This window comes from Lynx canadensis, chromosome D3, assembly GCF_007474595.2.
Source record: "Lynx canadensis isolate LIC74 chromosome D3, mLynCan4.pri.v2, whole genome shotgun sequence".
NCBI lineage: Eukaryota > Metazoa > Chordata > Mammalia > Carnivora > Felidae > Lynx > Lynx canadensis.
The window spans coordinates 92,785,553-92,806,954 of NC_044314.2; the positions used below are offsets into that span (position 1 = coordinate 92,785,553).

At 64.5% G+C, this 21,402-nt stretch overlaps 1 protein-coding gene across 1 annotated transcript in view; it reads right to left on the bottom strand.

The window, feature by feature from the left end:
• GALNT9 (polypeptide N-acetylgalactosaminyltransferase 9) overlaps nucleotides 1-21,402 on the bottom strand; it is a 61,063-nt gene that overhangs the window by 10,211 nt on the left and 29,450 nt on the right. The window contains exon 8 of the mRNA XM_030336492.2: nucleotides 18,775-18,892. Within this exon, the coding sequence (XP_030192352.2) occupies nucleotides 18,775-18,892 (118 nt within the window). The remainder of the gene's footprint in view (nucleotides 1-18,774; nucleotides 18,893-21,402) is intronic.

Genomic DNA, 21,402 nt, shown 5'->3' on the forward strand with positions numbered 1-21,402 from the left:
TGCCTCAAGCACCCCAGACACACCCGGCCTCGGCCGAAGAAGGCGTCTTACGGCTGCTTCCTGGAGCGCAGGACTCCCTGAAGTCCCTAACTGTCCCCAAAGACCCCGACCTGCGGGCGCACCGTCCTCTCCTCGTCTCAGTGCACGGCCTGACCATCCACACGCCCTCTTGGGGCTGCCGCTCACTCACTACACAGCTGAGCCCTCGCTTGGGGAAGGTGACGGGGGATCCCCGCCTCCTCCCCTGCCCGACTGTGCCTTCAGAAAGCAGGGGAAGGAGGAGGGACGTCTCGCAGCTGAGGGTCCCCCTCCTGACGCCCCACACGGCCGCAACAAGTCATGTCCGGGCAGGCGGGACGTCCTGTGTGCGGGGGGAGGCTGGGGGTTCCTCACGGGTTCCCAGCACGCGGCCAACAGTCTCCCCCTGCCGGGCTCCTAGCCCGCGGGGGACCCGCGCTCTGCCCGCTGCGCAGAGCCCAGGGGACAGCGCCAGCTCCTTCACGCTGACGGTGGGGACCCTGCCCCCAGCGCCTGGTCCTGGGAGGCCGCAGGGCAGCGGGGAGGCTGGGGACGCAGCTGGACGCCTGCTGAGCCAGGAATGTTCCAGAAGGCAAACACGGAAACGCCACAGTGGGAGCCTGGCGGACCTGCGGGACGGTGCCGTGATTCCCACCACATCCCCCCCCCCCCGCCCGGGCCTTCTGCAGCCGCCATCACTGTGCATCCTGGAGGGGCCTCCGTGCCTCAGCTGGCCCCTGATGCTCCCGGGGCTCCCTGCCCCCACCTGTCTCTCCTCTGCTCTCCCCACGGCCCCAGGGCCTTTGCACCTGCCCGCAAGCCTCTGCCCAGATGCCTCCTTTCTGCGGTCCCCTCCTCACTCTCTGATGTGACGCCGCAGCCCCTTGGTCCCGTCGCCCCTTGTCTGTCTGTCCCTCTGAGGCCTGCGCTCCGGGACCACGGCCCCACCCGCTGCACTCAGAACAAAACGGGCGCGCGGTCAGCACCCAGCGCAGGCTGTTCGACGGACGAATGAATTCGCGTTCAGGAATCTGTCAGCAACCGCCAGACCTGCCCAGCAGGACTTTCTGCGGTGACGGGCGCGTTCTAGATCTGGGCCGCCGAAAGGTGAGCCCCAGCTGCGCCCGGCCACTGAGCCCTCGAAACGTGTGCGGCTGGTGCGGCCACCCTGGATGGCGCGGCCGCAGGACAGGATGGCGGAAAAGGCCCCGCTCGGTCTGGTTCAGCGGCCTCAAGCCTTAGTTACGTGAGGGCGGCTGGACACAGACTCGCACGCGGGGCTTTGTGGGCGAGCTCAGGGCCCCGTCAGACCCCCGTCTCTCCTGGGCAACATTCGGCCACGGTCTCTCTCCTCCGCTCAGAAAGGCGAGAGCGTTTCCGGACGGCGGGAGCTGGGGTCATTCTCCCCGTCCGCCGGGCTGGGCCCCACAGGGTGCTCAGGGTTGGGGGGCGAGGGCCGCAGGTGCCTGAGGTTAAGGGGGCATCTGCAACCTTCCCCAAGCCGCTGGACGCGCCCGCCTGGCATCCCAACAGCACCGTGGGCTCAGGGATTTCGGGGTGGAGGGGGGACATCCCCACTCGCTCTGCAAGCACCCCAACGGTGGAGGAAAGGACAAACGCCCGCCGACCAGGCCTCACCCAGGTCGGCGTGCTGGCGCACAGCCCCCATCCCGGAGCCGGGCCGTCAAATCTCTTCTCTGCATTGGAGCCCGCGGACGACCCTACCGAGGGCGGAGACCGTCGCCCGAGCCCCCGGGTGCGTGATTTGCGCACACCAGAGAGGGGCAGAGCGGCCGAGTGCCGGGTCCCCGCTCGGGGCCCAGGACACCCTGCTCGGGCCTCAGCTCCCTGTGCCCGGCCACCACCACGAGGACGAGCAGGGGCCGGCCCTCCGGAGAGCGCGTGGTCGGCCCACGGCTTCGCGGGCTAAGGAAATGGCTCCTGAGCCGCAAAGTCCGAAGGGAGGCTCCCCAGCCGGGAGCTACCTGACGCAGCTGCGAGGGGCGGCTGCACGCGGGGGCAACGCAGCAAACCCTAGTCAACACCTGCTGCCCGGGACAGCCCTCGTTCACGCCCGCTGACCCGGCGTCCTGGTCCACAGCAACTCTCGAGGGCGTCCCGGTGGACGACGAAGCACGCGGTCGCCTTGCTCTTGCCGGAGGCCTGCGCGCCCGTCACACCGGTAGGTGTGTGTCCGAGAGGGGGCTGCACCGAGGGGCCGTCCGCCCCCCCCACAAACACTCCCGGGGACGTCGCCTGCAGGCCCCGGCGAATGACACGCTCCCCTGTGCCGAGTGGAGGCAGCGAAGGCCGCCGTGGGGGGTGAAACCCCCCCGGGAGCCTCGCCCACGCCCCCAAACCAGGACAGGGCGAGCAGGACGTAGGCAGGTGAGCTCGCCCGGGGTTCTGGGCGTCACCGGATGGACAGCTGCTGTGCGGGGCAGGAGCGAGGTAGGGCCGGCGGGGGCACTTCTACGTGGAGGTGACGGGGCCAAGGCTCCGGTGACATCATGGACCCCACTTTCCCACTGCCTTGTAGCTAGAGGAGGCCGTGCCAGACACTTCTGGCCAACGAGACGAGAGCAGAGGTCTCGGGGTGGGGCTTGTAGGAAAGCTACGGCTTACCCTGATTAGAAAAAAAAGAAACAGACTCAGCTGCAGGGCCCTTTGCCCTTCTTTCTGGATACGGACGCGAGGTCTGGAGGAGTGGCAGCCACTCTGTGGCCGGGAGGCAGCCATCGTGAGGCTCAGGGTCTATACAGCAGGGCCGGCCGGCGGAAAGTTAGAGCCGTCAGCTCCGTGCTTCGTGAGAAAAGCGGAGCCCCCCACCTGCTCAAGCCTCTGTTGGTGGGGATCCTGTCGCTGTGTTCCTGACTGAGGAGGCTGGACTAGGTGGTGCCGGGAGGACAGAAAGCCCAACGACCCCGTGTCAGTGCGGCGCAGGGTTAATTCCGGTGGAAACAGGGGTGGAGGCACCGAGAGGTCAGGAGACGGGCCCAGGGTCACGCGGCCAGCTCGTGGTGCGGCAGGCAGCCTGGGCTGTTGCGTGAACCCCTCTCAGCCCGGAGGCGCCACGGAACTGAGTCACACCCGCCTGTGTCTCAACCAGTAATTATCTCCGTCAACCCCGTCAACTGCCCCCAAACAGAACAGCAGACGCGAAGGGGGGACCAGGCGTCAGGTCGGCAGGCAGCCGTGCAGAGGGAAGGAGCGCGGGGCGGGGGGACCTCAGCCCCTCGGATCCCAGCTCCTCGGACGTCCTGCCGGTGCCAGGGGGCGCGTGGTCACCGTGGAGCGGTCGGACGGTCCCCACCGTGGCGGCGCACCGTGGGCCCGCAGGGCTGGGACTGAGACCCGCCGCGGCCTGGCCGCCATGTCTGCCGCGGGCCGGCGCTCTCAGAACGTTGGGAAGCCAGGAGCCGCCTGTGAGATTCCCCGGTCCCTCCTCCCCCCCCCCCCCCCCCCCGAGCACAGTCACCCCCGGGGGCTTCGCCCGCGTCCACGCGGCTGCGGGAGGGGGGCGTGCCCCACAGCAGTTTCCGGAGACGCCCTCTGGACCCTGAGCTCATTCGAGGTGCCAGGAGCACGGCCCCAGCCCTCAGGGCCCTGGGCTTCTCGGCCAGCCCGCCCACCTTCACCCGCGCTGAGCTGTCCCCGTGCAGTGAGGCCGTCGGCCCGGCACGCGGAGCACCGCCTCCGGAGAGCGGCTGTCACCTGCCCTGTGCTCTCGGTCAGAGTCTCGGGGGCCTCACGCCCGTCCACTATGCCACGCATGCCCACGTGCACACGTGCACGCTCAGCCCTCAGTCCCTCCGTCCCTCCCGTCTGTGACAGCCCCCCGATGGAACGGGCCGCAGTTCCACAGGGCCACCCTCCTGCCCCGTGGCGAGGCCACTCCGGAGGCCACGGGGCCTCGGCTCTCCAGGCGGGGCGGGAGCCCCGTGCCGACGCATCCGGAGGCCCCCGGTAGACCCGTGCGCTCTCAAGGCTTTCCGTGTTGGCTCCACGCGGCATCGCTGTGGCCTCCGCGGGGGAGTGGGGGCCCCCGACTCACAGTTCACCCCGCGGGCCTCACCACCTCCCTGGGAAGACCCACCGTAAACGTCGGTTGCAGGCGGAGAGGCCCCCGTGGCCAGCTTTGGCCACGCTGGACGGCCGGGGTGCAGCGGGAGGGGGTCCACGGAGGGCGTCCACGGAGGGCGGCCACGGAGGACTGCCCGGGGTCGAGACAGGCAGAGCACACGTGGCTCCCGGGTGCTCAGCATGGCCTGGGCCATGAGCGGTGCGGACGGTCGGGCTCTCCTTCATCAGTGTCTGCATCACAACGTCTGAGAAGCACCTTGCGGAGATCGGCGTGGCCGTGGTGGGGGGCGGGGGCGGCCACTGTGTCGGCCACGCTCCCACCCACGGCTTGGGCACTCCCGACCCCTCCAAACAGATGCTGGCCCCAAAACCAGGCCAGCCCAGCAGCCCCGAAGTGCAGGGACAGGCCGGGCCGTGGGTGGGGCTGGGGACACACCCGTCCCAGGACTGTTCAGGAGGGAGGGCTGCCCCAACGGGGTGTGGAGAAGAGGGGGTTGATTCTGGAGCACTCAGATGTTCGTGGCCGTGATGGGTTCGTTCAGAAGGGGGCCAGTCCTGCGCCACGTGGACGAGGCGGACGGGGAGACGGGTCCCTGTTTCTGCTGCTGCGGAGGGAAAAGCCGGGCCTGTGTGTGAACCTCGCCTGCTGGTTTTCTGTGTCTGATGATGTGACTCCTGGGCCTCGCTGTCCTGAGGGTGGAGGGACCATCCTCCCGGACTAGCCGATTCCCAGGGGCAGCAGACAGCCTGCCTGAGGGGCTCCCGTGGCGTGCAAACCACCCGGCCCGGGACAGCCTCCGGCCCAGCCTCCTCCACCCTGGCCTCCTGGCCTCCTGGCCCCGAATGCCCCCCGTGGCCTGGCGGCCCCACCTCTGGGCCCCCGAGGAACACCCTCTCCTCAGAGGCAGCCGGGCCCTGACCTGCCGGCCTTACCACACCCGAAGGCCGGCAGCCGGCCGGGGGCTCGGACAGCGGGACCTCGGGCCCGTTCCCCAGGCGGTCGCCTCACACAGGCCCCACTGTCGTCCCACAGCTGGGGTGAGGAAGGTTCCAGCCTCTTGCAAAATCAGAGTGTGCTGCTTTGAGGTGGAGACGCGGGCCGTGGAGGGGCCCTCCCCCGGGGCGTCCTCGCCTGGCTCTCTGGTCCAGCCCACGAGAAGCACACTCGGGAGAAAACGCTACACAGACGCCCTGGGCCTCGAAGGCCCGACGGGGCCCACGTCTTCCAGCCACTTTGGCAGAACAGAAGCAACGAGGTTTCATCCGCGACCTGCCCGGGGTCCTCATCTCTTACTCGTGGGATTTGCAGGTGGCACAGCACAGGCTTCCAGGGACAAAAATAATTCCTCGCTCTGGGTGGCATTACCGTGTGTGCAGACGCAGTCAGCGTCTAAATTAAGGCTCCGTGGAATGCGTTCCCGGGCTCTCCGATGTGACTTCAGGCAGGAAGGACTTTCTGAGCACAGTCCTCAGCTCCCAGTGACACTGTTTCTTTAGTAGCCGCCTTGACTGAGACTGTTCGGTAAGCCCACCTAAGGAGACACCCTTCCCCACCCACCTGGCCATCCCCATCCATTCCTTCACCTGCCCTCCCATGCATCCACCCACCCACCCACCTGAACACCCATCCACCCATCCACCCCTCCCTCTTTCCCTCCATCCATCCATCCATCCATCCATCCATCCATCCCTCCATCCCTTCATCCATCCATCCCTCCCTCCATCCATCTGTCCATCTGTCCATCTGTACACCCATCCACCCATCCCTCCCTCCCTCCATCCATCCGTCTGTCCATCCCTCCCTCCATCCGTCTGTCCATCTGTCCACCCACCCATCCCTCCATCCTTCCACCCATCCATTCACCCACCTATACAGTCATCCATCCATCTCTCCATCCATCCGTCCATCCCTCTCTCCATCCATCTGTCCATCTGTCCATCCATCCATCCATCCATCCATTCATCCATCCATCCATCCATCCACCTGTACACCCATCCACCCATCCACCCCTCCCTCTCTCCATCCATCCATCCATCCATCCATCCATCCATCCATCTATCCCTCCATCCCTTCATCCATCCATCCCTCCCTCCATCCATCTGTCCATCTGTCCATCTGTACACCCATCCACCCATCCGTCCCTCCCTCCATCCATCCATCTGTCCATCTCTCCCTCCATCCGTCTGTCCATCTGTCCACCCACCCATCCCTCCATCCTTCCATCCATCCGTTCACCCACCTATACACTCATCCATCCATCTCTCCATCCATCCGTCCATCCCTCTCTCCATCCATCTGTCCATCTGTCCATCCATCCATCCATCCATCCATCCATCCACCTGTACACCCATCCACCCATCCCTCCCTCCATCCATCCATCCGTCTGTCCATCCCTCCCTCCATCCATCCGTCTGTCCATCTGTCCATCCACCCATCCCTCCCTTCATCCATCCATCTACTCACCCACCTATACACTCATCCATCCATTTCTCCATCCATCCATCCATCCATCCATCCACCCACACACCTATCCCTCCATCCCTCCATTCATCCATCCGTCCACCCACCCACCTGTCCGTCCATCCATCCATCCGTCCATCCACCCGTCAGTCCACCTGTCTGTCCACCCATCCCCCACCCGTCCATCTGCATCGGTCTCTACAACCAGCCTGCCTATCCAGGCACGATGCAGAGCTCTCTTTTTAAGACGAGGGGGTCAGAACGAGATGTCCACGCCCGGCCTCCTCGCCGAGGCCTTCAGACAAGAGGCTGGAAGCCCAGAGGCTCAGCTGAGACCCAGCCTCACAGGCCATCTCACCCGGTGCAAACCCAGCAGGTGCCCGGCCACCGTCTTCCTTTCGGGCAGCGCACAATTTCCCCCTTGAACAAGCAACCACTCGTAGTCCCTCAGGAGACAACTGCGCGTAGCACTTTTAGAGATTTCGCGTCTGAACCTACTTTACAAGATTTACAATCAGCTTGGTGCCCCCCCCCCCAACCCCAGCCCGGGTCCAGTGCTGCTGCCTCTCTCTTGTCCCACAAACCCCTCACTCTGCAGGAACGATCCAGCTCCAGGGGCAGAACAGACTGGGTTTAGCTTTGGAAAGGCATCTCCCAGGGCTCGGCTGGGCTCAACGCATGCATTTCTGACAAGCAAACGTCTCTCCCTGGGACGGTCTGAGCACACACACATATGCTTTCAAACAGCTGCCTCCCCGCTCCGTTCCCTGTGTCAGACCCACAGACACTCCGAGTGGGGCTTTCGTTCCAAGCTCCTGCCGCTGGTTTCCGTGAACGTGTCGAACGCTTCAAACAAACAAGAGAGAAAAAATAGCTTCCTTCCTTCTAAACGAGTGGTTCTCAAAGTGTGGTCACAGGACCAGCAGGAGCGTCACCTGGGGCGCCCCAGAAACGCAGGTGGCCGTCCGCTCCAGACCTGACCCGCGGAGTCAGAGGCTCTGGGGCCAGCCCCGCGACCTGCACTTTAACAAGCCCTCCGGGGGGTCCCGACGTGTGCCGGGGTCCGCGGGCGGCTGCACGAAGTGCGCGAGGCCTCTGTCCCCGCCTCCACCCTCTGACCACCTCGCACACTTGGTGCCACCGTGTGGCCCAGAAGCCCCGTCCCTCGGACACCACCTGAGGCTGCGGCTGTGTGGTCCTGCACTTCCTGTCCTCAAGCGGAGGGGAGGCTATACCTCTTAGGTGATGGCCCCCGCGCGCCAAGCCCCCCGCAGCTGGATGAAGTGATGGAGGGCTCTGGTCAATACCACGGACGCGGGACTCTTCCCTGTCCGCTGTGAACACGCAGAAATGGTGGGTAGGCTGCTTAGGAGTTAAAAGCATCCGTGGAAAACCACAGTTAGCTCCCCACCGCTCAGAAGGGGCAGAAGCCCGCCGGCCGGAGTGGGGCTGGCGCCACAGGGGCAGGACCCTGAGCCTCCCGGAGGGCCGGGGACCGGGCGGGGGGGGCCTGGGGCCGGGCCGGGCGCCCCAACTGTGAACGGAAGCTGACACACCGGCTCCGACTGCCCCCCGGGATGCAGCCAGACACGGTGAGAGACGAAGCAGAGACCGGAGCCGGCGACTGTGTGACGGGGGGAGTCTTGGGACGAAACCCCAGCCACCCAGTTTTGAGCGGAGGCCTGGGGTGGGGGTGGGGGCAGGCACGCAGAAATCTGCGACTCCCGTCCAGGGACGAGTGAGCGCGAAGGTTTTCGCCGTTCCCGCGAAAGAGAGATCTCCACACAAATGTACAGAGCACACGCGGAAAATCCAGTTCCGGAAGAGTCACCTACCAACCCAAGACGGGACTTCGGGAGAGAGAGAGAACGGGCAGGAAGGTCGTAAGCAGACCGCGAGGACTGACCGCGAGGACTGTCGGAGCCGAAGGAAGGAGGGAAAGCGTCCATCGAGAGAGGAGAGGAGGTTACGAGTTACGGCCAACGGTCACAGAACAGCCACGTGTGAGAAGCACCAGCGGAACACGGCGTAGACACGACACGCGCTCGCGGGGGTGAGAAACCACAGCTACGGAAGTGGCCTGGGTCGCCGTCTGGACACGGCCGGAGACGCTGGTCCTTCACGGGGACGTGACTGAGCGGGGCACCCAGGAGGCGCGGCCCAGCGGCGAAGGGACGGGAAGTGGGGGGGCCTGTGCGCGCCCGGCAGCACCCCGACGTGAGGGGGAGGCCTTCCAGCCAGCGGTCAAGGGCGGAGGCGTTGGGGGGAGGGGGTGAGGAGCCGCGGTCTGCTGTGTAAAACAAGAAAGACGACGAAGATCCATCCCTCAGGGATTCAAGCCTTTGCTGTGGAAAAGTGTCAGAAGCAGCTGTGGTCAGACAGCTTCTCGGACAGGCCCGAGACAAAGGGGGACAGGTGTGCTCACGAACGTCCTGTCTGCGAGGGGCCGCGTCTGCATCGCACGGTGCAGGCTAAGACCAGCTGGAAGACCAGGAACGCCGTGGAAAAAACGGGCAGCGGCCCGAGCGTTCGTGCTCGTTAGCAACTGAAAAGACGCAAAGTAAGTCAACACAGACGCTCCTTTCGTGTCTGCCTCGTTTGCCAGCCACAGGTAAAAATTACTCACTCAGACCCCGGGGCCCCGTAAGACCCGGGCAGCTGTCTCTCGCACGCACCGCTGGTGAGAGTTCACACGCAGACACACGCACTCACACGCACTCACGCACACAGAGCAGCGGGGCGCAGGGAGGGAGATCTGGCAAGTTCCACAAAAGCCACGGAAACACGAAGTCCGTCTGGCTCAGCAGGTCCAACTCTAGACGGTCCTCCAGAGGGAACCGCGACCGGAAGGCGCACACGGGGACACGGACCAGCGTGTGGCACAGAGCGGCGAGCCGGCGGCCGCGGACGGGGGCGTGAAGCCCGGTGGGCGCCGTCCTGACCCGCGGCCCCGGGAACGCCCCCCGCTAGTGCAAGGCACGGGGCCACATCACGGGTGTGCCAGGGCACGTGGGGACGATGCTCCCACGTGTGCGACACGGGTCCGACGAGAATCACCCGGACTGCGGTCCGGTTTGCCCACCGCGGCGTTTCCTCTGATAAAAGCTGCTTTTACGCAGGAGAGGAGAGGGTGTTCCGAAACGCCTGCACAAACACGGGCGCTCACTGCCTGTCTGTTGTCTCAGGCACAAAGCCCCCCGGCCCTGACTTAGGGTCACATCACGCCTGTGACAGATGGGGAAACGGAGGCTCGGAGAGAGGCCTGGCCAATGCACACAAGTCTCGAGGGGTCTTCCAGAATCCCCGTGTGAGCAGTGGGGCTTTTCCACAAACCTGTTCAAGAGGACAGGGGCGTCCCCCCGCCTGGAGGCCTGCTTCCTCCGTCCAGGGGGGACCTTGCCCTGTGGGCTGCTGGGCATTGGGGGTGCGTCCCCCCGTGACCACTACCTTGTCAGGCAGACCCGTCCACTTGTAACTAGAAGAAGCCTTTCCTGAAGGCGGCGGGACGGGCACCTCACCGCCCGCCCTCCCCTCTGCCCGCTGCCCCCTGGGGAAGGTCTAGGACCGGCCTGGAGACACCCTGCAGCCCTGTGACGCCTGACGGCAGGGCCCCCTGCCCCGAGCGTGGACGGCGCGGGCACACCTCCCTGGCGCCCCCCGCTGGGAGACACAGGAGCTCAGATAAATGCCCCGTGGGAAGACGAGGGAATACCCGCCCCCCCAGCCCCCAGACGGTCAACGCCACCGCACCCCTCAAAGGGCCGGGCTTTGAAGGCGCACTGACGGCCCCCAGGGCTGAGGGGGCTTTCCTGTAACACCCCGGAGAAGTGGCGAGTCTGAGAGCTTCAAAACAGCGAAGCAAACGATTTCCGATTTCTGTTCCGCGGGAGGCTTTCCCAACCCAGACCCAGGCCGCTGGATTCTGCCTTGACCTTTTTAACCAGATGCACGCGAAGGATTCATTTCCCCCTAATGGGCTCTCGCGCTCTCCTCGTTAGGGGAAGAGCAGTCGCATTTTCACAGTCACAGAAATGTAAGTTGGCCCCGGGACCCCAGAATGACTCCTCTAAGCGGGCGGAACCGATGGCACGCGCTGCACAGCCACCCGTGCTAAGGACAGATCGGAAACAGCCGCGGCTGTGAGGTCCACCTGTGCGGGAAAGGCAGCAGAAAGGCCACGGGGCCACGGGGCCGCCTGCGGTCTCTGCCACGAGGGCCATGCTCCCGCCCCAGGGCCTTTGCACTTGCTGCGCCTCGGCTGGGCATGCCCTTCCCCGCAGCCGCACGGCTCGCTTCCTCTCCGCCTTTACGCCCGTTCGGACGTGGCCTCCCTTCCCCGGTTGTCCCGTATAAAATGACAAGCCCCCATCCCTTCCCCGTGCATGGTGTTCTATGGGTGCCACATGCTGTCCCCGTCTACGACCCGTGCGTGCTCTGTCCCCTGAGGAGCCCCCAGCCTCTAGCGCGGCGTGGCAGACACCCGCGAGAAGTTGCTCAACAAACGAAGCGCTTGCTTTCTCTGCCGTGCCCCCCACCCCGGGCTCCAGCGTCTAGCACGTCACAGGGAGGCCCGCCCTCCCCTCCCCTCCCCTCCCGGAGGCCTCCTGTGCCCACTCCACAGACGCACCGGCGCTTACACCGGGTTGCGCACAGCAGGGAACGAGGCAGCCGCGGCCCCTGACTATTCCGGCGGGTCGGGGGGCAGGAGGCATCGGTGGGAGGCGGTGGGCAGAGCCAGATCGTGTGAGGAAGAAAGCACCGAGGGGCCGAGACCAGGGTCCAGAAGCAGCAGGGGCTGGAAGGACTCCCCGCAGAGAGGGGCCAGCCTGGCTCGGCCACGTAAGGGGAGGGTGGGTGGGGGCACGTGGGGAGGGGTGCTGAGGATCACGGGAGGGAGTTTGGGCTCGGCCCTCAGGGTGAGGGGGGCCCCGGGGCCCCCTGGGCTTCTGAATGGAGCGGATAAGAAGGGGGACGGGGCGAGGCCAGGTCGGATGCGGGGCGCCAGGCGGCTGCCACAGACCCCCCCCACTTCGGGCCGCCAGCACCTCCACGGGGACAGACTTCCCCCTCCCCCCAGCCGTCAGCACCTCTGCAGGCACAGACCGCCTCAGCCGCCAGCCTGCCCACGGTGGACGTCTGCTCTGGGGATACGGACGGAGGGCACCTGGTCACCCTGCGCCGGTCTCTGGCCCACGGTGGGTGGGTTTGTGAGGAGACCCTGCTCTGAGGTCCGGGACCGGCAGGCCCCCGGCCGGCGACAGGTGTAGGTGCAGGCGTAGGGCGTGACCCCGGCCCCCAGCACCGGGCCTCCCCGCTGGCCCCCTTTCACGTTCCGTCCTCCCCTCTCGTGTTCCCAGTGCCCCTCGTCTCTGCATCCTGGCAAGCTACCCGAACCCCGTCGGCGACGAAAGTAACAACACGGATAAACGTGCGCGTCCACACTGGTGCCTGCCGCGCACCTGCACCCCGATCTACGCCCATAGTTACCTCGTCCCCTCCCGCAGCGGACCGCACCCCCCCCCGCCCCCGCATCTGCCCAAGTCCTCCCCGCACAGGCGGGACCCTGCCCAGCCCCCACTTTACAGAGCGGACACCGGGGAAGTTGGGGTCCCAGCCGCGGTCACGGGGCCGGGGGGCCAAGCACAGAGGCTTCTTCCATCGCCACAGAGGCTCCCGTCTTCCTGCCACGGTAACGCCCACCTGCGACGCCCTGTGGGCGTCACCACCAGTGAGAAGCCACCCAGGTGAGACCGGCCCCGTCCCTCCTCCGCCATCTGAGCGTCAAAACCAGCAGTGGCTGCCGGCGGTTTCGGGGGGGCGCGTCTCACCCACGGGACTGGGGGTCTCCCAGGCTCCACCACCCACCGCGTCCTTGTGTTTACCAAGCCCGCGCCGTCACCACACGGGCCCAACATGCCCTCTGGCCTCTGCGGGCGACCTGTTCCCGGCCGGGCGTCCCCGTGCCCCGGCCACCATGCTGTGCGGTGCTCTGTCCTCTGGGACAGTCCCCTCACGGGACTCTCCTCCTTTCCTGTTCTCTGACCTGCCTAATTCCCAGGGGGGACATCCCGTGCTGGTGTCCGAGACCCCGTGCGGTGACATCCAGGGACAGTGCTTCCCGCCCTCGTGCCGAGTTCTTGCTCAGACGGGCCGGGCTCCCGGGGCCGCTGTCCATGCAGAACCTGGCTCCTGGCCTCTGGGGACCCCAGCCTCACGAGAACACAGCCACGCTGCTGGGGGGAACCTGGCCTGGCCCCACCCCCGCCCCCCCGTCTCTCTGGAGGTATGGTTGTCTGCTCTCCCCGGCTCCAGCGGGCCCCTGAGCCTGTATGTCCCTCCCTGTCCCGTCCCCCAGCCCACCTTCCACCCAACCCAACCAGCCCCGCTGAAGCCAGGGTTCAGCCCCTGCCCGGGCCTCCTCCGGCCTCAGGCTGACATCCTCTGCCTGCCCTGCTGGGCTTGTGGGGCTCCCCTCTGCCCCCGGGAGGACCCCGGAGGGACTGCTCTGAGCCTGGGGGTCCCCAAGGCTGCGGGAAGCCTCTCCCTGAACCAGATTCGGGAATCGTGTGCAAAGGTTTGGGGTCCGCTGATCAGCACAGCTGAGAACAGTCGAAGGTGGAAGAACCCACCACGTTAACCTCCGGGTTCCGTTCTTAACACGTGTGACTGAAGGTCGAGTGTACGTTTTTTATTCAAAATTGGACCGTGTCAGGGAATTAAATACAGATGCAAACGATCCCGAAATGCTTCCGAGAACTTGAGATTTGGTGTAAGTTTAATTTATTAGATACGCTAGCGTTTTTTAAGCACCTGGGGGAATTTCCGCTGTGGTATCAGGCATTCCAAGCGCTTAAAGAGAAAAGTAAATATGTTATATTTATAAGTGTCATTTTAAAAGGTTCAAGGGAATTTAATTAACTAAAGGCAGAGAGGGAACTGATTGTTGTTTAATGGCATTCAATCCGTTCAACCCGAGTTAATCAAACATTAATCAAAGAAAACAGGGAGGTGAGTGCTCTCTCTAATCTCAATCGATTAGACTTATAACCATAATGATATGAGCCCCCAGGTTTAACTTAAAAGCTTAAAGCAAATAGGTTTTGAAAAGTATAATTTCAATAAACCGTGTAGAAAATTTTTAAAACTCGCCTGAAATCATCCCTGTGAATAAAGGCTCCACAGGTAAAAGTAAACAACCCAGAATCCCAAACCAACCAGAGCTCAGCTCAGCCCAGCTACCGAGCCCCCCGAGCCCCCGCCGGGACATCCCGGCCCTGCTCCTGGGCGCGGGGTGCTCGGCAGAGCGGGGGACACGTATGCAGGCGCGCCAGGCGGGTTCGGGGCCCCAAAGCGGCAGGCCAGCCGGGGGCCGGTTCCCAGAGCAGGCGCCCTGGGCAAGCAGCGTCCGCAGCCCCGAGAATGTGCTGGAAATGCAGATTCCTGGGCCCCGTCTCGCCCTATGGAGTCCAAATCCCGGGGGTGGAGCCCAGGAGTCTGTGTTTTTGTTTTTTTTTTAATTATTTTTTAACGTTGATTTATTTTTGGGACAGAGAGAGACAGAGCATAAACGGGGGAGGGGCAGAGAGAGAGGGAGACACAGAATCGGAAACAGGCTCCAGGCTCCGAGCCATCAGCCCAGAGCCCGACGCGGGGCTCGAACTCACGGACCGCGAGATCGTGACCTGGCTGAAGTCGGACGCTTAACCGACTGAGCCACCCAGGCGCCCCCAGGGGTCTGTGTTTTAAGGAAACCTCTAGAAGATTCAGGTCAGAAAACCGCAGCCTGGGAACCTGGCCCTGCCCTCGGCCTGCCAGCCAGGCGAGCTCCCAGACAGAAGTTTACGGCAGCGCGGCCAGTGGGGCTGTGACTTCAGGGTGCCATTCAGTGGGCCCCGAGGTGGGGTCCCACCGCAGAGGACCCCATTCCCGAGCCACCTGAGCGGAAGCACTCCACAGCTCGGACCCAGGGCCACGGGAGCCAGAAACCCCGGAGGAAGGTGGAGGCGCACGTGTCACGGCAGGGAGGGCCGGGGACGGAACCCCAGGCGCGTGTGGGCCGCGGGGGAGCAGAGGCCGGGTCACGACCGGGCAGCTGGCACTCGGGGGCCCAAACCCCGCACCCTGGAAGCGGGCTGGCTGTCAGGAGTGGCCCTGGAAAGCCGGCCCAGCCCCGCCGGGAACAAAGCCCGGCACGTCAGCCTTCGAATGCGCCCTCTGCTCCGAATCAAAACCCAATTTTGTTTTATTTTTTTCAGACTAAAACGAGTCTGAACAACTTTTTCCCCACCGGACTTTTCAAAAGCCAACACGGCAGGGAAGCCACTTTGGCAGAGGAGGCCACGGCCCCACGAGGGCCCAGTGGTGGGGCGGGGCCGGCCTCTGGGAACCCCCCACTCCAGGCCACCACCCTGCCCGCCCACGGCCCCTCCATCCAAGGAACCTCCCCACCCGCCCAGCTGCTCAGGCCCGAGCACGAGCGGGAGACTGTTCCGGAGCCCCCACCCCCAGCAAGCCCTGCGTGCGCTCCCTCGAGAATGTACCCGGACGACACAGGATCTCACCGTCCCCTCCCCGGTCCAAGCCTCACCTCCCTGCGTTATCCCAGAAGCCCCGGCCTCCCTGCTCCGGCCCTCACTCGCTCCACCCCGGAGTCGCAGGGGAATCCCTGAAACGTGGAAGCCAAGCCTCCACCCAGAGCCTCCCGTGCCTCTGGGCTCCCTCAGAGCAGAAGCCGGACTGCTCTCCCTCCCCTGTCGCCCCTCGGCCGCACGGGTGTCACATCTGGAGCGCATCAGGCACGACCCTGCCCCAGGGCCTTTGCATCTGCCACGCCCTCTGCTTGGAACACCCCTTCCCCTGATCATCCACAGCTCCCTCACGGCACCAAGAGGTCTTTCTACAGACATCCCTTCTGACCGGGGCGGGGGGTGGGTTCCTGACTGATGTCTTTAAAACTGCCCCTCCCTGCTCTCCTGCCCCTCCCCTGCACTCCTACCCCCTCCCCTGCTCCTCTGCCCCTCCCTGCACTCCTGCCCCTTCCTGCACTCCTATCCCCTCCCCTGCACTCCTACCCCCTCCCCTGCTCCTCCTGCCCCTCCCCTGCTCTCCTGCCCCTCCCTTGCAACTGCTGCCCCTCCCCTGCACTCCTACCCCTCCCCTGCTCTTCTGGCCCTCCCCTACTCTCCTGCCCCTCCCCTGCATTCCTGCCCCCCTCTCCTGCTCTCCTGCCCCTCCCCTGCACTCCTACCCCCTCCCCTGCTCTCCTGTCCCTCCCTGCACTCCTGCCCCTTCCTGCACTCCTATCCCCTCCCCTGCACTCCTACCCCCTCCCCTGCTCCTCCTGCCCCTCCCCTGCTCTCCTGCCCCTCCCTTGCAACTGCTGCCCCTCCCCTGCACTCCTACCCCCTCCCCTGCTCTCCTGGCCCTCCCCTACTCTCCTGACCCTCCCCTGCACTCCTGCCCCCTCTCCTGCTCTCCTGCCCCTCCCCTGCACTCCTACCCCCTTCCCTGCTCTCCTGTCCCTCCCTGCACTCCTGCCCCTTCCTGCACTCCTATCCCCTCCCCTGCACTCCTACCCCCTCCCCTGCTCCTCCTGCCCCTCCCCTGCTCTCCTGCCCCTCCCTTGCAACTGCTGCCCCTCCCCTGCACTCCTACCCCCTCCCCTGCTCTCCTGGCCCTCCCCTACTCTCCTGACCCTCCCCTGCACTCCTGCCCCCTCTCCTGCTCTCCTGCCCCTCCCCTGCACTCCTACCCCCTTCCCTGCTCTCCTGTCCCTCCCTGCACTCCTGCCCCTTCCTGCACTCCTATCCCCTCCCCTGCACTCCTACCCCCTCCCCTGCTCCTCCTGCCCCTCCCCTGCTCTCCTGCCCCTCCCTTGCAACTGCTGCCCCTCCCCTGCACTCCTACCCCCTGCCCTGCACTCCTGCCCCCTCTCCTGCTCTCCTGCCCCTCCCCTGCTCTCCTGCCCTTCCCCTGCACTCTTGCCCCCTCCCCTGCACTCCTGCCCCTCCCCTGCTCCCCTCCCCCCTCCCCTGCTCTCCTGCCCTTCCCCTGCACTCTTGCCCCCTCCCCTGCTCCTCCTGCCCCTCCCCTGCTCTCCTGCCCCTCCCTTGCAACTGCTGCCCCTCCCCTGCACTCCTACCCCCTCCCCTGCACTCCTGCCCCCTCCCCTGCTCTCCTGCCCTTCCCCTGCACTCTTGCCCCCTCCCCTGCACTCCTGCCCCCTCCCCTGCTCTCCTGCCCCTCCCCTGCACTCCTGCCCCCTCCCCTGCACTCCTACCCCCTCCCCTGCTCTCCTGCCCCTCCCCTGCAACTCCTGCCCCCACCCCTGCTCTCCTGCCCCTCCTCTGCACTCCTGCCCCCTCTCCTGCTCTCCTGCCCCTCCCCTGCACTCCTACCCCATCTCTCTCCTGCCCCTCCCCTGCAACTCCTGCCCCCCCCCCTGCTCTCCTGCCCCCACCCCTGCTCTCCTGCCCCTCCCCTGCACTCCTACCCCCCTTCCCTGCTCTCCTGCCCCTCCTCTGCAACTCCTGCCCCCACCCCTGCTCTCCTGCCCCTCCCCTGCACTCCTACCCCCTTCCCTGCTCTCCTGCCCCTCCCCTGCAACTCCTGCCCCCACCCCTGCTCTCCTGCCCCCACCTCTGCTCTCCTGCCCCTCCCCTGCACTCCTACCCCCTTCCCTGCTCTCCTGCCCCTCCTCTGCAACTCCTGCCCCCACCCCTGCTCTCCTGCCCCCTCCCCTGCACTCCTACCCCCTTCCCTGCTCTCCTGCCCCTCCCCTGCAACTCCTGCCCCCACCCCTGCTCTCCTGCCCCCACCTCTGCTCTCCTGCCCCTCCCCTGCACTCCTACCCCCTTCCCTGCTCTCCTGCCCCTCCTCTGCAACTCCTGCCCCCACCCCTGCTCTCCTGCCCCTCCCCTGCACTCCTGCCCCCTCTCCTGCCCCTCCCCTGCACACCTACCCCCTCCCCTGCTCTCCTGCCCCTCCCCTGCAACTCCTGCCCCCTCCCCTGCACTCCTGCCCCCTCCCCTGCTCTCCTGCCCCTCCCCTGCTCTCCTGCCCCTCCTCTGCACTCCTGCCCCTCCCTGCTTCCTTTCTACCTTTGGCGGCTCTCGCCAAATGACACACTTCTCTTCTCGCCTCCTCCCTGGAAAGTGAGCTGCAGAAAAGCAGGATCTGTTCCATCTGTTGGTTCCCTCTGGAGCTGCAGATTTGGCATACAGCCGGCGCTCACAGCGCACGGTAAATGAGGCCCAGCTCCCTGCAGGAAACTCGGGCTCTGGGGAAGGGGCTGGGAGGGTCTCTGGCTGGGAACTCGCTGTCTGAGCACATGGGATCTCCAAAGCCACCTGCTCAGATGCGTCGTGTTCTGGTTCTGGCCGTTCACACTCTTCCACGTCCTGCCCAGGGTGCTGTCCCCAAGGGGACGTGTGCCCCCAGCCACGACATTCCCCAAAGCACTGGACGACGAAGCGCCCTCCCACCGAGGCTAGGTCGGCCCTCAGCTTTGGGCATCCAGGAGGGAATGAATGAGCTCTGCTACCTCAGAGTCCCTGACCTGCAACCAAGATTCTTCCAGAACTTTCCGTCAGTTCTCCAAGCTGCCAGACAAGGAAGTTTGAAAGCAGAGGGGCCACTGGGGTGCGGGGAAGAGGGTGGCAGGGCCGGGGGCCAAGCCTCACGGATTTCAGTCACTCCCCAGGGCAGCTTGGGGCCTCCCCTGTCCGTGCAGCCCCATGTCCTCCCCAGTCCGCAGGGCCTTTGCACAAACTGCCTCCACGCCCACCGGGAACAGCCATGGTGGCCTCAGGTGCCCACGACCCGCATCTGCACCCCTGCCTCCCACATCCAACCAAGACAAGCACAGAACCGGGTGCAGGGCACGCAGGACAGCTCGGGGGCGGGTGTCCCGTCGTGGACACTCGGGTCCCTGTGCCGAAGGACCAGCTTCTGACGTTTCCAAGCACGCGTCAGTGCCGCACGTTCAGGGGCAACAAGTGACTCGGCAAACGAAACCAACACGAAATACCGTCCTTTGCTGTCGCGTTCGACAGGCGCCCCGTTCCTCGGTCCCGCGCCACCGTGGGTTCTCACGACGACTCCCGGTTCGGGGCCTTACGTCCCACGGACCCGTAACCAGCAGCGTGCGGCCCGGCCAGCCCCACCGCCAGCAGCCCTGCACCCCCGTTCCCAGGGCAGCCCCGCACACGTACCCTCATGCCCAGCTCGATGTTCTCTCCACCGTACACCTCCATGCCTGGGTCCAGCAGGCCGATGTCCCCAAAGTACTCCCGGTCCACCACGAACGAGCAGCCAATCATGGCGGGGGTCCTGGTGGGGAGCAGAGACGGCACGTGAGCAGGTCACAGGTGCGTAATCCTGAGCCCCTGGCTGCCTGGCAGCCAGGAGGGCCCAGGACACGGGCAGGCCCCCACGGGGTTGTCTTTGCATCCTTCAGAGCCTAGTGAAGCACCCGGCACAGACCAAATGCAAACGCTAATTGAAGAACATCAACGGGCGACAGAAACCAGCCCTCACCTCAGGCAAGTTAGTGCGGGGAATTTTAAAGAAACCAGTTTTCTCAGTGAGTTGTCTGGTCGCCTGAACGTCCCCAGGCTTGAGTCGCTTGCCTGTCTCCTTCATCTTGTTGCCCTACCTGTACACTAGGAGTCGGGGCTGCAACAGGCAGTTGCCTAGGTTGTGCACTGCTCCACTCGATGGAACCTCACTGATATCAGACTCTCTCTAAATGACATACCTTGAAGTTGTAGAGTGCGCAACCTGTGCAGCTGTAGGCCACAGACTGCCATCTGTTCCATTATTTCTGTAATTACTTACACCTACACGTTCAAAAAAACGTCAGTAAACGTTGCCTCGTCTTAAGAAACTGTGTCTGTGAAATCACGCGTCTATGTGCTAGCTGTATTTTTTCTACCCACAACAGTGGGTCCCTGGGAAGTGGCCTCACAGGTCACAATGACACAAAGCCGTGGCGAGTAAGAGGACAGCGTCACTGTGGACAGTATCACACGTTCGCTTCTTCACGCACGCACCATTCATTCCTTCGTTCAGTCGTGAACTTAGGACCCAGTGTGTGTGTTCTAGGTGGCGAGCACAGAAAGACAAACAGAAGACGTATCTGTAACAAGAAGCCGGTCCAGATGCTGTTAGAAACCAAGACCTTTCAAGCTTCTGATGAAGGATTTGGTCTCAAACAAAGACAAGGACGGTCTGCTTGCAGGCTGAGCGACTGGAGCCTTCTGAGCCCTAAGCGGAGCCAGCAAAGGGTTCCGGTTGTCCTCGAAGGGCCCCAGGCCGCTCTGGCGCCGGGGTGGGGCCGCCCCGTCCCTGCTGTTCCTGCAGGAGCACATCCCTCTTCGGCAAAACAACAGCAAAACTTGGTCTCGGTCAGAATTTATTATTTTTTTTTAAATTTTTTTAATGTTTTTTATTTATTTTTGAGACAGAGAGAGACAGAGCATGAACGGGGGAGGGGCAGAGAGAGAGGGAGACACAGAACCGGAAGCAGGCTCCAGGCTCTGAGCCATCAGCCCAGAGCCCGACGCGGGGCTCGAACTCACGGACCGCGAGATCGTGACCTGAGCCGAAGTCGGACGCTTAACCAACTGAGCCACCCAGGCGCCCCTCGGTCAGAATTTAAAAGAAGCACGTCTGCTCAGTGACTGGGAAGTCAGGAGTCAACGCCCGTCAGTCGTCCCAGAATAACAGGGGCATTAAAGAAACGACCGTCCTTTGATTTATGCAAACATTCGATTTGTCCTGTCATTAGATCTCGGTCACCAATCTAACGGCAACGAAATTTTAACGCTGCCTTTGGCTTTCAATAGCAAGCGTGTGACGGGCTGCGCTCACCGACGTGCAGAGTCATTTCTCCCGTTTTCTCAACAGCCGTGGAAAAGCTCAGGGAGCTCTCTGGTGAATCCAAAGCGCCAAATTCCCTGCCAAGTCTATTAGAGCCGGTAACGATTTGTTATCCTTGCTCAGAGTTCCAAAATAGACTTAAGATAAACTCACAAGGTGACGGGAGCGGAATCCGTGGGCGTGGAGTTGACCCGCACGCGAGATTCTGCTGTGATTACGCAACGCGGCAAGGCTCGGGATGCTCTGGCTGAGGGGCTCCCGGGTTTCGGGGGACGTCGTGGGGCGTCCTCGCGTCGGGGTCGTCCTGTGGCGCGCGCGGGGCGTGCTCAGGGACTCCCCCGGGAGAGGTAACAGACGTGCAGGCGCACACGTCTGCAGCAGACACACGGACACACACGGACATCCACGCCCCTGAGCCGTGAAATTCTGGAGCCCCAGACAAGGGGGGGCTGATACAATGAGGATCCCAATGCGCCCTCTGGCCTCCAGGAGACCGACAAGGGCCAAGGCGAGCCAGCGTGCCCCGGCACCTTGAACAGCACGTGCTCACGGGCTCGGCCAGGCAACGAGCACCCGTCGCGCCGGGCACACGCTCGCTGAGCGAGCACAGGCACCTGGGAAGTGCGCCACGGGCTGCGACCGGGCAGCGGGCGCGTGGGGAGCCACTGTGCACGCATCTGGCACTGAGGGCAGGCAACGTGACGCTGGGCGGTCTGTGGGGACACTGGACGCTGTGCCCTGAATCGGCGCTCTCAGAAGAGTCTGAGGCAACGGCTAGAGCGCCAGAGATGCCCACGCGCTCCGAGAGGCGGCGGGGGGCAGTGGGGACGGCACAGGCGTGGGCAGCGAGCGCCCAGCCCGGCTCGGAGCCGCCGGCCGTGCGGCCTCAGGCCCGCTGCCCACCGCCCTGCGCTCAGCCTCTCTGTCCGCGCCCCTGCGGAACCCGATCCGCACGAAGC